The sequence below is a fragment of the Orcinus orca genome, chromosome 2 (genome assembly GCF_937001465.1).
Source record: "Orcinus orca chromosome 2, mOrcOrc1.1, whole genome shotgun sequence".
Taxonomy (NCBI): Eukaryota; Metazoa; Chordata; class Mammalia; order Artiodactyla; family Delphinidae; genus Orcinus; species Orcinus orca.
In genome coordinates this window covers 156,885,211-156,902,131 of record NC_064560.1, presented here as the reverse complement: position 1 = coordinate 156,902,131, position 16,921 = coordinate 156,885,211, and the positions used below count along the sequence as shown (strand labels likewise).

The window sequence follows — 16,921 nt, the reverse complement described above, 5'->3', positions numbered from 1 at the left end:
CTACTCTGATAAGAAAAATATGTTTGGCTTACTTTAAATGTTTTCCTGATGTTAATTAAATTCTCTTAAAATGAAGGTCAGTTAGTTAACACTTTAAAAAGCAGCACATATACTACATATAAATGAAGTATATAAAATATTTTTCAGCAGAGACGATATTAGAAGTGAATGTTCAAAAAATGAAAATAACAGCATAATTAGCATTTTTCTTCCTTTTTCCAAAATTTTCATTAATATTCTCTATATATCATTTTCTCAGCATACAGCTTTTTAAATTAATTCCATATTACGTGAATATAAATGGTCTGCCTTTTAAAAATTCCATTTACAAATTTATCAGTGGAGGAAAGCTAAATGATTAGTGTCAATGATTAGTGCTAACCTCTAAAAGTTACAAGAATCTGACACACAACTTAAAACTGGTTTAGGACTTGAGGACACGGGGAAGGGGAAGGGTAAGCTGCAACGAAGTAAGAGAGTGGCATGGACTTATATACACTACCAAATGTGAAATAGATAGCTAGTGGGAAGCAGCCACATAGCACAGGGAGATCAGCTCGGTGCCTTGTGACCACCTAGAGGGCTGGGATAGGGAGGGTGCGAGGTAGACGCAAGAGGGAGGAGATATGGGGATGTATGTATATGTATAGCTGATTCACTTTCTTGTACAGCAGAAACTAACACAACATTGTAAAGCAATTATACTCCAATAAAGATGTTAAAAAAAAATAAAACTGGTTTAAATCTAAAAGAAATTGGGGTGAAATAATTACACAAGAAAAATGGAAGAGTACGTGATTTATGGTAACTAACATGGGTGAGGATTCAGGTGTATAAAAGAAAACCCAATTAGATCAGAGAAAGATTCATTTCAACTGAGAGTTAAGGGCTATGGAGAGCCCTTCTCCTGAGGGAGTGCAGCTCTATTGTCTGAATCTAATCTGAATGAAGGCAACAGGAAAAACAGGGGCAGGCATCCTCTGACCCTTCCCGTGGCCCTGAAGGAGAGGAACATAAAGGGAAGTGTAAGAGGACAAGCCATCAAGCAGTGAGAAAGGGTCAGATCCCCGCGGGGCTGTCGCCTACACCATTGTGTACCCCAGCCTGGCTGGTCCAGAGGGGAATCACCAGCCTTTCTATTGTTATAATCCCAACTTCAGAATCTAATGCCAAACATTAAGCGTTCTACCCTTCAGAACGCTATCAAAAGGCATTACTGATAACGACGTAAGATGTATAGGCTCTGAGAAGTCCAATATGCATAAGCTTTAGAATCTGAGAGACCTGGATTCAAATTTCCTGAGCTTGCAAATCCTTTACTAACTGTGCAGGCTCCTAGGCGAAGCTCAATCTCCAGGCATCTCCGCTTCCCCATTTCTCCAAGGACGGTGACATCACCTCCTCTGAGGCCTGAGGAAATTGAACACCTGGCAGGGGCGGGACGCCCTGGCAGGCGTCCCACACCCTGCAAGGGACCCGGAGTTCTTACTGCCTCCTGCAGTCAGTAGATGGTACAGCAGCTGGGAGAAGGCACGGAGGGGAAAGCCCTGCTGCGACCTCCCCACTACCAACAGAAGAAGCCGCCCCTGAAGAATGGGTGAAGGGGAGAACGTCTTCTCTTCCAGGGGGTCCCCTGGGAGCTAAGGAAGGCTGCAGGCTCACCACCCCGGCTAAACTGTACTCCTCGGCACACGCGAGGAGCAGTGGTATTTCTTATCCAACACAGAGTCTGTATGCTTAAGTATCAGGGACAGGATTTCCAACTAATAAACCCAAAACATGAGCTCTGACAGTCAAGGGAAGTGCGGCTGCAGGGTGGGAGGAGGGCACACAAATTATTAAGGTGATGAAGCTTTCTGTCTTTTCTCTCCATCTGGGGAAAAGATGAGTTGTGCTATTTTTTAATGTTTAAAACAGTAGCACATGAGCAGACAACTGTTATAAGACAATAATTCAATTGAAGGGCATTCTAGTGTGTAAACCACTCAAGTTTCACCCTTGTGTAGTTTATTACATTATCAGAACCTCCTGATTGAATTACTTCCCTGCAGAGCTTCCAAGGCTCTGCTTTTCCCCCCATATAACATCTAATATTGCTTATCAAGAGGCTATATTTGTCCTTTGCTATTTTACCATCTGATATCTAAGGACACCTCTTTGTTAAGGACCTTTTTTTAGAAACCCTGGGTCGTGTGCATCTCACCACATCTGTAACCGAAAAGGCTTAACTGCCCTCACAGGAAGGTCGAAACTGTACAACATAAAGTTACACCAGCTTCCAGAAGGGTCTAAGTCAACAGTTTCATCAAAGCCTTAATTGGCATATGGTCTAAGTTAACACTCAGAATAAGCAAATAAAAGGCACTTTTCCTGGCCTGCTGTTGGCCTCTGGTTTTCGGATTAACTAAACCAGTGCCACTGCTGCGACAGGTTGTACTAAGGACTGTCAGGGAGGAGATGGAAGGAGTGGGGAAGGTCTTTCCCTTTAGTCGACACTAACAGCAAGATCAAGAGACAAGAAAGGAAAAAGTCAACACACAGGGACGTGAGAACCCAGGCAAAGGCAGACCTTCACTCGAGAAGAGAAGGGCTTGCAGCTCCTCTTCCAAGCTGTAAACAAAATACAAGCTCGAGCCTAAATCATCACAGACAATGGCAAAAGAAAAAAGATTTCAGGGGTGCATGCCACAACTAACGAGATTCAAGATTAGAAAAATAACTCATTGAATTGGCTTTGAAACTAGAGAAAATGAACTTTGAATTATTTTGGATTTACAAAAGCAGCTCTTCCTTGCAGCATTAATTTAACTGTAATATATTCAGGTACAAGAAGGCAGATATGAGGAGGATTCGTGTTTTTATTCTCTGGAGATCATATATTTGATTTTTTTGAAAATATGTAAGTAGGCGCAATGCCTAAGTGGGCAAAGCACATATGTAGGCAATTTCCACCCCGCCTCAAAAGTTCATGTAAGTTGGAAACATTTAAAACAAAATTCAACCTCATTGGTAACTACATAAACGAGTCAAGTTTTGTGTCACTGTGTTTAAAGAGAATACCCAGTATGGAAAGGGTTTGGCTAAAAAATAAATGTAAAGGTACAAAACTGCTCAGACATACAGTAGAGGCAGGACCTAAGGACAAGGGTGCGGGAGTCAGAAAGGCATGGGTTCGAATCAGAGCTCTGCCACATAATACAGTCCAGCGACCCTGCGCGAGCTTCTCAACCCCATGCGTGGCTCAAGTTCCTCATCTATAACACGGTGAGGGATGGTACCCACCTCCCCCGGTCAGAGCGGCTCTGCACAGGACCTGGCTAAGAGCAAGACACCATCACTGCCACCCATGCGCCAGCCCTGGGTGCGCCTCCCCCAAAAAGAGAAAGAAACCAGCTGTTAAGCAGCAGCAGCCTAGCTGGAATTTCCTCATCCTTGCAGAAAAAAAAGATAAAAAGCTCAGATCCCGATGCTCCCTCTTTAAGGATGATTTTAAACTGCAGGCGTCTGACCAGGGACCTCCACTTCAATTCAAAAGGAGGGAAGGCACTGAGGACAAGGTAAAAGTTGAGATGGGAGCCAGGAGCGAGCAGGGCAGTGATCAGAGACCCCGAAGAAACTGCCAACCTCGCAAGAATACAAGTCTACTCTGCTCTGCTCTCCGAGCAACCAGAGACACTGGTCTGTGGGCAATGTGGTCCCGTGCCCACACTTCTGCTGCTGGTCCAGCTCAGCCAGAGACAGTCAAGACCCTGGGCTTCACTAACAGCCAGGAGAAGCACCTGGTATTCCCCCCTAAGGGTGAGTCACTGGATGGTTTACACACTCAGCTTCCTCGGAGCAGGGGAAGGAGGGCTGTGGGGCTGCAGGTCCTCTCTGCCCAGGGGACAATGCATGTGGGATGCCATCTATTGGGCATCTGGGGAAAGCGAGGCTCTAGAGGATAGCTGGCTAAGTGTGTAAAGGTTCTTTGATCCCTGACTGCCCTCCTGGGTGGGGTCTGACCCCAAAATACCCATCGGTTCCAGCACAAGTTTCCAAAATATGCTACTGAGTGAACGAGTGATGGCTTTATCCCACCACGGCCATCTCTCAGGAGAGGGCTCCTCCCAGCACAAGCCACTGTCCCTTGGTGGGGAAGGGAGACAAAGGTAGGGGGGAAATAAACTACGAAAGAGGAAACGCAGACCCATTTGGAGATTTCAAAGAAGATCCAACCTGTGGATCAGAAAGCTGAAATGTGCCTGCTATCTCCATATGGAATAACTCCTCGAAATGCTGTCAAGGCTTCCCAATCCTGGCGGCCTATATCATTACAGGGTCCACGCTGCCTTCCCTTCCAAGTCTCTCTCATTACACTGGCCCTCCAACCCCACGATTTCCAAACTCACTGATGTCTCTCAGCACCTCGGCTTCTATGCACACTGCTCTTTCCCTCGTGACCCTCAGCTGATTCCTACTCAGCCCTTCCATCTCAGCTTAAATGGGATCCTTCCCCCTGCACAAAAACAGTTCCGACGCCTACAGTATACCCCCATAAAGCCCTGTACCTCGTGGCAGCACCTGGCCAGCTTAATCTGCTTACAGTCCCTCTTTCCTGATGGACGATAAGCTCCAGGAAGGCAGGGACCACTGTGTCATTACCCTCTGTATCCCCAGTGCAAGTAGATGCCAACCAGCTGATGATACTCCAACTTCATCTCCTTCCCCAAGCACTTCAGCCTCCAGCCAAATCCTTCAAAGTTCCTAAACCCCACAGCTTTCCTACTACTGCTCTATAAAAATTCAGGCCACCTTTTAAAACTCTGCTCAAGGGCTGCCTTCTCCAGGATATCTTCCCAGTCTCCTAGCAATACACATGCCTTTGACCTTCACCCTGGTGGAAAGACTCAGGCTTCACAGCAATACAAACCTACCTTCCAATCAGGCCCTGCCACTGACAAGATGAGTTACCTGAACTGAGGCCTCATGTCCCAAATAATGAAATCTAACTCCTGGGACTGATTAAGAAAAAGAGAAAAGAACCTGGCACGCAGTGCACCTGAAATAACGGCTCCCTCCATCCACCCCTCCTCAACACCATGTATGATTTGTTGCTTAGTTATTTGTCTTGCCCTTAGATGTAGGGCCCCTGGAGGGCATTTTCTTATGTGGGTTCCTAAATGTGAGATCACTGGCGTCACCGAAACAGCAACCATAACAGCAATCACCTCACACGTACTGAGTGGTTCAAAGTTTACTGCATGTTTAGATACTGCCTAATTTCTAGTATGTACAGTGAATCCCACATTTAATTAAATATGTCCATACAGAATACATGTGCAGTAACATATAGCTACCTATATATTTGGTATCCCAAAGATTCTAGTGTAGTTTTAAGCTTTAAAATCTCCAAAATTATAAAAGCTACAAACTTACAAAATACACCATTTGGGAGTGTATTTAAGTTTCTTTTACACGTAGTTTACAAATTTTGAATGCAGAAGTTTTCATTTTACATGTTTCAGTCCTTCTGATTAAAAATGTCAAATGTTAAAACTTCCCAAACAGGATTTGGGGAATTTTAAGACATTCCATTCATTTCAGCTACTACAGGAATCCTTTTTTCGGCAAGATGCTCAGTTTGAAGGCAGTCGCTGGCAGAATCTACAGCTGTAGTTCTTTCTCTGCACCCCGAGGACCATGCACGTGGCTGGCAGCTCGGCTGTTGTCACAACTGTCTCCTTCTGGAAGGAAAACACTGGCCCAGCCCAGACTCCACCACGCCACAGCCACCTTCTGCCTTTGCTCGCTTCCTACCCAGCACATCACTTGGCTCCACGGGGTCGATGAGACCTGGGAAGTATTTCAGGAACTGCACCTCCTTCCTACCGCTGATAGTCGCAGACAGGTACAACCCACACAAATGAGCTCTTCATCGCCCTGTACTTGCAGGATGCTAGTACAGATGACCTCCCCTCCTCAAACCTCTGTTAGTACTATTATTTCATGTTGGATGGCCTCTAAAAGGCTGAAGACCGGCATCATGCACTAGCTGTCCTGGCTCAAAGCTGCTTATGCTACCGTCTTCCAGAAGCACGCTTCTCAGCTCAGCCGGGCCATTCTTCAACTGCCTGCTCTCAATGAATTTCAGGAGATAATACTGATTATGGAGATTAATGAACGCAAAGAGATCACAGATGACTTACACATGATAAAGTTATTCCACAACTGTTTTTGTTAGCTACGGTTTTCAGGCCGTACAGTACTTAATGTTTGGAATAACTCATCTAAAAGGCTGAAATTGTGCTTATTAAAATAATCAATAACCTGAAAGAAACAAAAACTCAGTGAATTATTTCCTGTTAGTCTGTCAGATCTGACAACCGAACCACATGCAAATGTAATATTGTGGTGTTTCAGTTGTCTACTGCTGTGTAACAAACCACCCCCAAACATAATGGCTTCAAAGGACAACTGGCAATTAGAATTCATTAATTCAGCAGAACTAGAAGGAAAGGGCTCATCTCTGCTCCATGCAGTGTGGCCTGGGGAAGCTTGATGGACCAAGAAGCCAGCATGGCTTCACTCACAGGTCAGCTGCCTCAGCTGGGTGGCTGGAATGGCGGGGGGATGACCAGGCCTCCGCTCCTTTTGTAATCTCTCACCCACCAGGGCCACCCTCTCCAGCAGGGTAGTCAGACGTCTTTATACGGCAGCTGCCTTCTAAGAAGATGTTGAGGACTGGATTTATATGTTGAAGTCCTAACCCTCAGTACACTTCAGAATGTGAATGTATTTGGAGACAGGGTCTTGAAAGAGGTAGTTAAGGTTAAATTAGGTCACATGGGTGGGCCCTAATCCAATATGATTGGTGTCCTTATAAGAAAAGGAAGGACCACCAGGGATGGGCACTCACACAGAAAAAGCCATGTGAGGACACAGCGAGAGACAGCCATCTGCAAGCCAAGGAGAGAGGCCTCAGGAGAAACCCAACATGCCAACACCTCGATCTTGGACTTCCAGCCTCCAAAACTATGAGAAAATAAGTTTCTGTTGTTTAAGCCACCTAGCCTGTGGTATTTTGTCATGGCAGCCCCAGCAGACTAATATAGAGAACAAAAACAGAAGCTACAACACCCCTTAAGGCAACATCCAAAAGTCACAGACCTCTGTCACAAAGACTGGTCAGAGCAAATCACAAAACTAGCTCAGATGCACGGGGAGGGGATCCACCTCCTGAGAGAGGTCCAGCACGCTGGCTGTATTTGAAGATGACAGAGGAAGAATGTGGGACTAAGTTAAAACCCTGAGTTCTCTTATCTGATCTCCAACTGCCTGCAAACCCTGTTGGGAAAGTTGGGTAATGTCCACCTCAATACATGGCCTTTAGATATAACTCTTTCATTGAATGGTTTACAGAGTCAAACAACTGAATGCTTATTATGTGAAAATAGTTCAAGAATGTGAAAATAGTTCTCAAGCAGTTTATGTTGAGAAGCATAAACTGCTGACACACATAGTACAGTTACCTGTTCGCTCCAATAGCTCTCCTGCATACCCTACACAAATAGCCATAGAGCAAAACTACAGACTCCATTCTGAATTCTACCCAAGAGCATGTAAAAACAAAAGCACCCAAACCCTAATGCAGTCTCAAGTAGCACAGCAGGGACCCAGTCTGTAAGTTCTGGGATCTGGCAAGAAGCACACTTCTTTGCGTTTGTGGTCCTTGTGCAAAGAGGGCCTTTCCTCAAGGTCATCGATTCAACAGTCGAGCGCTCCAGAAAACTCTCATTGCTCACCCATCACAAGTTCTGATTACGATTAGAGCGCTCCACAACTGCGTAGCAGGAAGCACGAGAAGGCCAGGTATGGACCGGAAAGGAGGAGGGGCCTCGGGGGCTCCTCGAAGGGACTTGGTAATAGTAAACAGCTGTTTCATACCAACAGCCTGGAAGCCAAACACACAACTGCCTGCTCTGGTTGGATTCTGCTAAACCAGTACTAATTAGAATGGGAGCACGGAGCTTGAAATAATGATTCTCATCCTAAATACAGAGCAAGAAAAGCAGGGTACGAACGGAGTTAAGTGTTTGCAAGTGAGAAGTATTATGTGGACGGCTGGAAATAAAACCTCAATCGAGAATGACTTGCAGTAGTCTTAAACCTGCTGCCGAAAACACCCCTAATGCATATTTATTAGGTCTGTCATCCAAGAGGCTTGTACCCCCCAGCCGTCGTTAGTCATTAGTAGGCACTAATGACCGCGGCCTTGCAGCACCACCCTAGCGCGCTGCAACGCAGCTCTGAGCAGCTGGTGGAATGGGAACAGACGGCCTGCTTCCCTTCAAGGCAGAACTTTCTGCAGGTGACAAAATGACTGTTAGGTGACTGACAAAAAGAAAAACAAAAGTTGAAACAGGAATATCTGACGTCAGTAAAGTACATGTTTAGTATCACAGGGAGCCTTTAACTTGGGCCCTTAAGGTTGAGAGGACTGTTTACAAAACTGCAGCTGTGCTACAGAACCAGAATCTGCAATCCTTCCAAATCGAGAAACAGTCACCAAACCCCAGAGACACCTCTGAGCTGAGCAGGGCGCTGCAGTGTGCCAGAGAAACCCAACCTCCCATGCACCTGAAAAGGCATACCTCGCACTCCAAGAGGGGTAGAAGTCACCCCTTGTCCTCAAAGGGTCAACTCTTCTTGGAGGGAGGAGCAGATCTTCTCAATGAGCCCTAGTGGAACGCAATTACCACTCTGGGCACGTGGCGAGCAGCGCAGCGGACTGAACCCTGCGTGTGTCTAGGGACGTTAAATGTATGTCCTTCTACTTGTTTGCTCTTCTATTTTACCTTTAGTAAATGGTTTACATACTTTGCCTCCTTAACTAACAGGATACTCGGAACCCTTTGGCGTAAGAGTGAAACCCACTCAGGGTGGCTTAAACCGGAAAAAAGTAAATAAAAACTGAAAAAGATGGGGGACTCTCAGAGGATACAGGGTTACTTTCTCAGAAAAGTTTCCCCTGACTTTCCTGTCTACAAGGGCCCCCACTACCTTATCTCCAGCACTTGACCTGGCTAGTTCCCCCCAACACACAACAAGCACTCTCCTCCCCTTATCCTGCTTCATCTTCCTCCTGACACTCTCTGAAATTAGATGCCACGTCTACCTGCATGCCGACTCATTTGCACCACCCATCTCCCCCACTCACAGGTGAGCTCCCTGCAGGCGGGGCCATCTGTCTCACTCCTACTGTATGCAGCCCGGTGTCTGGGGCAGTGCTGGCCCTCAGTCAGTATTTTTGAGTCACTGAATGAGTGGCTGGTCACTTGCAACCCTGGACAGTGGGTGCAACTGGATCTCATGAGGGACAGGAACCAGAAACTGGAACCCAGACAGCAGCTGGCTCCCATACGCCCCGGTCCCTCTCTGCCTGGGCTTCTCCTTCCACCGGCGCTGCTGCAGCCCTCTTTGCAGAAGTGCTTTCTCCACTCCAAGTTTCAGAGCTGAAAATCCAGCTACAGTCTCCCACGCCTTTAGGATAAAGTCCCGAATCCTGCTGGACCTGCCCTCCCACCCTCATCTCTCACATTATGTATTCCAACCACTCTCTTCTAGTCATTCGGGGCTTTTCTCCATTCCTCAAAGGAGCATGTGTGCTCACCTCTGGGTCTTAGAATACTCCTCCTCCTAGAGCAATCTTTCCCTCTACCTCCACCTGGCTAACCCCTTCTCATCCTGGCACATGGTTAGGTGACCCTGTTAATGTACCCCCCGTCACAGCTTATACTCTAAACTGCTTTCTATGCAGGATCCACAGCGGCAGAGATGGTACCTGTCTTGTTCACCACTACATCCCTTAGTGCCAAGGACAGCATCCGACACGTAGCAGATGCTCAAATATTTGTGGAATAAATAAATGAACTGTGTATTTGTACTAGCTGTTCCCTAAAGGGCTGTGACAAGAATAAGACAGCAATTCACGTGTCTGCCTTGTCTTGCTGTATCCCCCATGCCTGGAAGAGCACAATCCCAATAAATATTTGCTGAATGAATAAATCCCTGGCTTGCCTGATGTAACTCCACCCCTTTCTCTCCCAGTTGGGAAAACATAGCAGATGCGAGTGTGTAAAATCACGTTATTAAAGGGACATTTTGGAATCATTGAAAAGATCCATACTTTATTACGTGTCATACATTACCGGCCATGCACCTCAAAACTGATCATCACGTACTAAGGCGGCTGAGAACAGCTGATTTAGACAAAGCTAACAAATGTGAAGCACTTTCTGCTCTCGTTATTTTTATTTTCCAGAAGATAAAAGTGACAGTAAGCTCAATAAGAACCATTAACAGAATCATTCTTACCCTCGACTGACTTTCTTCTTATAGACTCTGCTCACGCCAGGGGAAACCCTTAGTTAAATCAAAAGATGTCAGAAATTCCTTTTCAGTTATTTTTCTCCCATACCAAGGAGCTCCATCAAGAGCTACTGTCTCCATTCCAAAGACAATCTATGGCCCCACCTTGCTGATCCCCACATAACAGACACAAAACCACTGCCTCAATGTGACAATACTGGTCTCCCTCAAATACAGCAACTGGCATGGTTTTGGTTTTTGGTCTTTTCTGTGTACATGTTTTATCCTTTTGATAAAATATGTTTTGGTAAAGGTGCTGGAACCTCTATCAACCTGGTTTTACTTTTGTTTACCGAAAGCATACCCAAACATTAATCATATGATGAAATACAACTGAAAACGAAAAGTCCTAATGAAGGTTTCAGGCTTGGTGTGTTAAAGAGAGAAACAAATAAATCTGAGAGAGCCAGACAAGAAACCACACAGACAGCCACATACTCCAAACAAGGCTAAAGTTAGTAAAGGAAAATATAGCAACCCGAAGCCAGTCACATCATGACCCTTAATAGCCTACAGAAGTAGACACTCCATCCACACAAACAGAGCCGAGCTCTGCAGATGACCCTACATGCTGAGCGACAGCAAAGGTTTTGTTTTGTATCTTTTTTTTTAAGTTCAAAGACCTTTTAGTCTATAAAGGACACGAGTGTTTGATGTCTGGGCCCAAATTAGAGAGGACGATGAGAAAAGGAAAAGTGTTAGGATGTATTTTAAGGTTTCTTATTACTACCAAGGGGAGGGGTCAAGGCAAAATGCCAAGGTTAAGACAAAAATGGGCATCTAGAAATCGGAGCTGCTTGTTTCAAAGAATAAAGACCATAAACTCTTCCAGCAACAGTCCTCTTTGTCTGTTACCTGATAAAATGCTACACAATCCAAAGGGAAATAGGCACGTACCCCTGACCTTTAGCCGTTTGTAGATCTTGGTCAGTTTCAATTACAATATTTTTGAGTCATATCTGTAGAAATTCTTAACCCTTTTTTGTGCGAAGGATCCTTTTGGCAGTCTAGTAAAGTATACTGAGCCCTTTTCAGAAAAAAAATTTTTTAATAAATTTATTTATTTTTTTTGGCTGCGTCGGATCCTCATTGCCGCGCGTGGGCTTTCTCTAGTTGCGGCAAGCAGGGGCTGCTCTTCGTTGCGGTGCGCAGGCTTCTCATTGTGGTGGCTTCTCTTGTTGTGGAGCATGGGCTCTAGGCACGTGGGCTTCAGTAGCTGTGGTTCGTGGGCTCAGTTGTGGCTCGCGGGCTCTAGAGCACAGGCTCAGTAGTTGTGGCACACGGGCTTAGTTGCTCTGCGGCATGTGGGATCTTCCCGGACCAGGGCTCAAACTAGTGTCCCCTGCATTGGCAGGAGGATTCTTAACCACCACGCCACCAAGGAAGTCCAGAAAAATATTTTTAAATGCATAAAATACAATACAAAGGATTAAAAATGGAATCAATTATACTTGGTTATCAAGATAGTTTTAAGTTGTGATACAATAACGTATGTACTTCTGGATTAATGTATTAACGAATCTAGCAGCAGGTCTATCTGTTGCCTATACACATAATGGAGTGAAATGCTAAATCTCAGTTTGAATACAGTAAAACTAAAGATGATTTTCCCCCATCTAAGTTCAAGGGCTCCCTGGATTCCATCTGTGGACCCTAGGTTAAAAACCTCTGGATGAGAGAGCCAATAAAAATACATTCTGTGAAGCACCAAATGAAAAAGAAAGTCTTGCAAAATGCATTATCCATTCAACTGTGAGGTGAGGGGAACTAAGAATAAGCAATATTTTTCCAGAAACCATGATGGGCCATTAGTCAGCAAGAGAGCTGCATGCTTTAAATTGAATCCAGAAAGAGATTCAGCTCCCCTCATAAAAGTTACAAGAAAAATTGAAGCTTTGAGGAACTGACTGGACTCTGCTAACAGCACTGCTGGACTCTGCCCTGAAGTGGGGAAACAGTGACCCGGCAGTGTAGTGATCCAGCTCAACTATGAACTTGAACAAATCCCCTTCCTTCCGGGAGCCTCAGTTGCTTCATCAGTAAAATTAAAGAGCTGAACATGTACCATGACCTCTTAGGGCCCTTTCAGTTCTAAAATTTCAGCATCAGATTATCTCTTCCTTATGTTGATTATTTCAGCCCACTGAGCTTAATTTCAAAACATCACTGCCTTCCTTAAACTTGGAACAGAAAGTTTTACCAAATTTTGAACACCCTCATGTACAACCTAACACCAATGTACCAAATATACGTATACCATTACAACTTTTAAAAATGCCTGTTTTGCACATCTCTACTTCCAAAAAAGTAATCACAGCATCAATCTTTTCTGCTATTAAAACACAGTTCCCATTTGAATTCTAACACCTTCACCTTAAGAATATACAAAATCAACACATGCTGGGCTACCTAGACTATGTTAACTATATGTTTTCAACATTTCAGCCAATGAACAATATGACAGGGTATAAACCAGAACGGTCCTTGACAACTACCTAATCCAATCATATTTCATTATTTCTAAAGAAACAGAGAAAGGGTAAGGGCCTAAGTCACTAATCACAAAGCCAGTGGGCAAGAAAGGAATTCAATCCAGGTCTCCTGACTGCTGGTTCATCCTCTCCTCACGAACTATACCGAACTGCCTCTCAAATCCTGACACACTTCCCCAACTTCAACATTTTAGCCTGGTTTAAAATTAACAGCAAAAAAGACCAAACAGGTAGACCAGTCCTTTTCTCTATCTTCCATTACATAATGGACACAACAATGAGTTGTGGCTACGATGCATTCACTGGTTGAAATCAAGAAATAATTAAATTCTACCAATCTGCCAAGAAAATGATGACCCTACTAAAATCCTGACTAGCTGGCAATTCTCTTAATATCGTGTAAAGCACGAAAAGACGCAGAAGCATCTATATATGGATATAGACATATACATATATAGCTCCTCAGTCTGCTCTCCAGGACCTCTTAGCAACATTTCACTATGAAATTTAGAAGCAAACAAAAAGGACTACCACACAACCGTTTTTTATTTTTTAAATGAAAAACACACTGTATTTTACAAGCAAAAAGCTTCTATCAATATCAATATTGGGCATTTTTAGATCTCAAGGTTAATTTTATCAGTGAGAAAACCTACTAGAATTGTCTGCCATTATTTATGTTCTAGATGATCAGACATGCAAATCTGATAATAATTTTTATTTGATTGTTACTGCTGTTTTAAAAGGGAGAGCCCTGTCTCAAGTCCTAAGGGTAGGATAATGATTAATAAGGGTCTCTTTAAAGTCTCCCTACCTTTTCACCCTTTCCCCCCGCACTCTTCAAATGTGTTCAATATCGCTAGAGAGTCAGAAAACTACTCTCAGAAACAGAAAAAGGCCACAATTCTTCTGAAGTATTCAAAATCCAGACGAGCATCTGCTCAGAACCTGGTCTCAACTCACCTTTCGCTTCCTCAGAGAGACCTTCCCTGACCTCCCAGCTAAAGAAGCAAGACCTGCCTACAACAGACATTTCCCAAGCTGACCCACTTCTGCTGAGAACTTGGCAGCACCCAAAATTGCCATCTACTATTCCTTTGTTTACATGTTTCCTCCTGTTTATACCTGCCACTCCACACTAAAATGAAACCTCCTTGTTCACTGCTGGAGCCGGTATGCCTAAACAGTGCTGGCACATAGTAGGTGCACAAATAACTGCTGAGTGGCCCAAAGTATTGATGTAAGTGCCAACTCTGTCATATGAAGTGTCTCCTGGAAAAGCATTCTTAAAGGACAGAGCACATGCAATTGGCAACGCATTTACACAGCCTACTTTAGAGTAAGCCTGTGATACTAGGACAATCCAGGGTATAAATCCCTTTCAGGGCTTTGGAATGCCCAGCACTTCCAGCTGTGAACACAAAACCCTCTCCAGGCCCATTCACACACTGCTTTCATGAAACATCTCAACAACGATTTCCTCAAAAGGAAATAATGAAATAAAGCCCTGGCCTAAGTTAATCTTTCGTGTCAGGTTCACAATGTTAAACATACTTTGAAGCCAGCCGCACAAACAAAACCAAACTGCACAATATTAGGCTGGGCTGAGATTACATAAAACAAGCTAAACTCTGGCTTTTTTCCTCCCATTCCTCTCTCCTTCCAGTGAACCCTGATATCTGTCTTTTAAGTGCAATTAGATGCAGGTGAGAAAAATGCTTATCTGCAAACAGCTTCCAAATAGGTAATGAGATTTCCAATGATATTCCACCTAATACTGTAGCAACAAGGTAAGTTGGACTGGACAACTTAGAGCTGAGCTGTGTCTGGAAGCTCCTCTTAAAAATTCTTCTTTTTAAAATTATGTTTAAGTCGGCACTTACTTCAAAGTATTCAGTTATCAAAACACATTTTTCAGAGTGCCCTGAGTTTTTCCATACCCATGACTCTTCGCGTGTGTGCTAAGCCTACCTTTCAGCACCCATAATGTTAAGAATACAGGTCTTTCAAGAGAGAAGCACAAAAGCGCGGGTTCTCAGGAGTGACAGATCCAAAGGGAAAAATAATCCTTTCTCTTCCAATACTAAACCCAAGTTGCTGCTTCTCCGGAGTTTCCCCGCACTTTCCCCTCCCACTCCGCTCCCCTTTCACTGCCCACTTTACCCTGCTTTAATCCTGGCGAAGCCTTTCTCTTGTCTTATTAAGGGTAAACAATAGAAATGTCACAAGGAAACTCAGGAAGAAAATGAAGTCTCTAATTGCTGCCGTTTAACGACTGTAGATAATTACTATCTTCAAAATGTGGTTTTCACAAGAGGAGAGGGAGTCGAGGCGGGTGAGGCTGGCGAGCTCCCCGCCGCTGGGAGGACATCTGCGAGGCCGAATCCCAGGACCGAGGGACGAAAGGGATGCGGTCCCGTGCCGGGGAGCCCGGGGTGGGGGGCAGCGGCGTTCCTGCCCACTCCGGGACACTCCCGGCCGAGTCACAGACAGTTCAGTGCCCTCGGGCTGCGGCTACCCGTGGCGGTCACCATAACAATATGCAAAGCGCTGCCCGTGGACGCCCCCCGCGCGGATCCCACCGCCCGCTGCGGCCGAGCCGGCGGTGCCGCGCCTGGAGTTCCGGGCCCCGGGCTCACAGTAAGCTGGGTCAGAGGGCCCCCGGGGGCCTCTCAGCTTCGCCAAGGTGGTGGTGGTGGGGGGTGTCCTCGGACACCGCGTGGTGCCTGCGACGGCGGTGCCTCAGCCCTGGCCACTACCCCCGCTACCCGGCCCGGGGCGCGCAGGGAAGTCGAACCCCTATCCCTGCGGTACCGCCGACGACTTGGTCCCCGAACGCTGAGCCCCGCGGGGCGCGGGGTCGCCCCAGTCCCCGCCACTTCCTTCGCCACCGTCCTCGGCGCGGATAGCGCATCCCGGTGCCCGCCGCAGCGCCCCGCGCGCGCCTCCCCGCCCCCGCCCCCGCCGTCCCAGCCCTCCGAGCCGCTCGCGCCGACCCAAGCGCCCGGGCGATCCCCACAGAGCCCCCGAGCCACCCCGCTGGCCCTGCTCGGGGATGCGGGCGCGCTGCTGCCACCCAGCCCGGAGCGCTCGCCGCCCGCCCCAAAGCTCCCCGGGTCGGGGACCCCCAGACTTACCCCAGAACCACCAGCTCCCCGTATTTCACCGGCTCCTTGTTGAGGGCGCAGTGCTCCTCCTGGCCGGGGGAAAACATGGAGCCCTGCTCGGCCGCCGCCGTCGCCTCCGCCGCGACCCCCGCCGAGTCCGCGCCGCCGCTACAATCCCATCCCGAGAAGGGAGTGAGCGCGCCAGGGAAGGGCACGGCGGCGAAGGGGGCGCGGGGCGGCCAATCCCGCGGCTGCTCCGTCGTGGCTGCGCGGCTGCCCTGCCGGGCTCTCCGGAGCTCCGCGCAGCGCAGCTGCCCCGAGCCGGACTCGGCAACAAATGGAACCAGGCAGCAGGGGGACCTACCCGCGCCGAGCGCCTGAGCCGCCGCCGCCGCCGCCGCCGAAGCCCCGCGGGAGGGAGGAAGGGAAAGAGCGAGAAAGCTAGGGAGGGGCGGGGGCAGCGGGCGGGGGAAGGGCGGGGGAAGGGCGGGGGAGGGGGAGGGGCGGGGGCCGGACCGCTGAGCCGCCCCGCGGGCGCGCGGGCAGGTGGGAGCCGCCCGGCCCTCCGCGAGACGCCCGCAGCCCCCCCGCCCACCCGGCGCCCCCTCCCCCGGCGCGTGGGGCCGCCCACGTCCCCTCCCCGCCCCCCTCGGGCCCTGCGGTGGATCGCCCGGGTGTTATGTAAACATAGAGTAAAAGGGAAAAGAAGTTCTTAAAGGAGCAGCTCTATTTTTTTTTTTTTTCTCGCTTCCTTTCCCAAACTTAACAGCGCGGGGTCCACAGCCCTGGTCGCCGAGTTCTCCAGCGGCTGAAGGCTGCGCAGGATCCCGGAAGCACAGCGGTCAAGGTTCCCAAGCCTAGCCTAGTTTCCCCAGGTTAGTTAGCTGTAAATAAAGAACTTGCTCTCGGGGTATT

General features: G+C 47.2%; 1 protein-coding gene across 1 annotated transcript in view; it reads right to left on the bottom strand.

The window, feature by feature from the left end:
• PELI2 (pellino E3 ubiquitin protein ligase family member 2) overlaps window positions 1-16,446 on the bottom strand; it is a 214,227-nt gene extending 197,781 nt beyond the window's left edge. Inside the window, exon 1 of the mRNA XM_004279319.3 lies at window positions 16,037-16,446. Coding sequence (XP_004279367.1) covers window positions 16,037-16,113 — 77 coding nt within the window. The 5' untranslated portion in view covers window positions 16,114-16,446. The remainder of the gene's footprint in view (window positions 1-16,036) is intronic.
• Window positions 16,447-16,921: the final 475 nt, after the last annotated feature.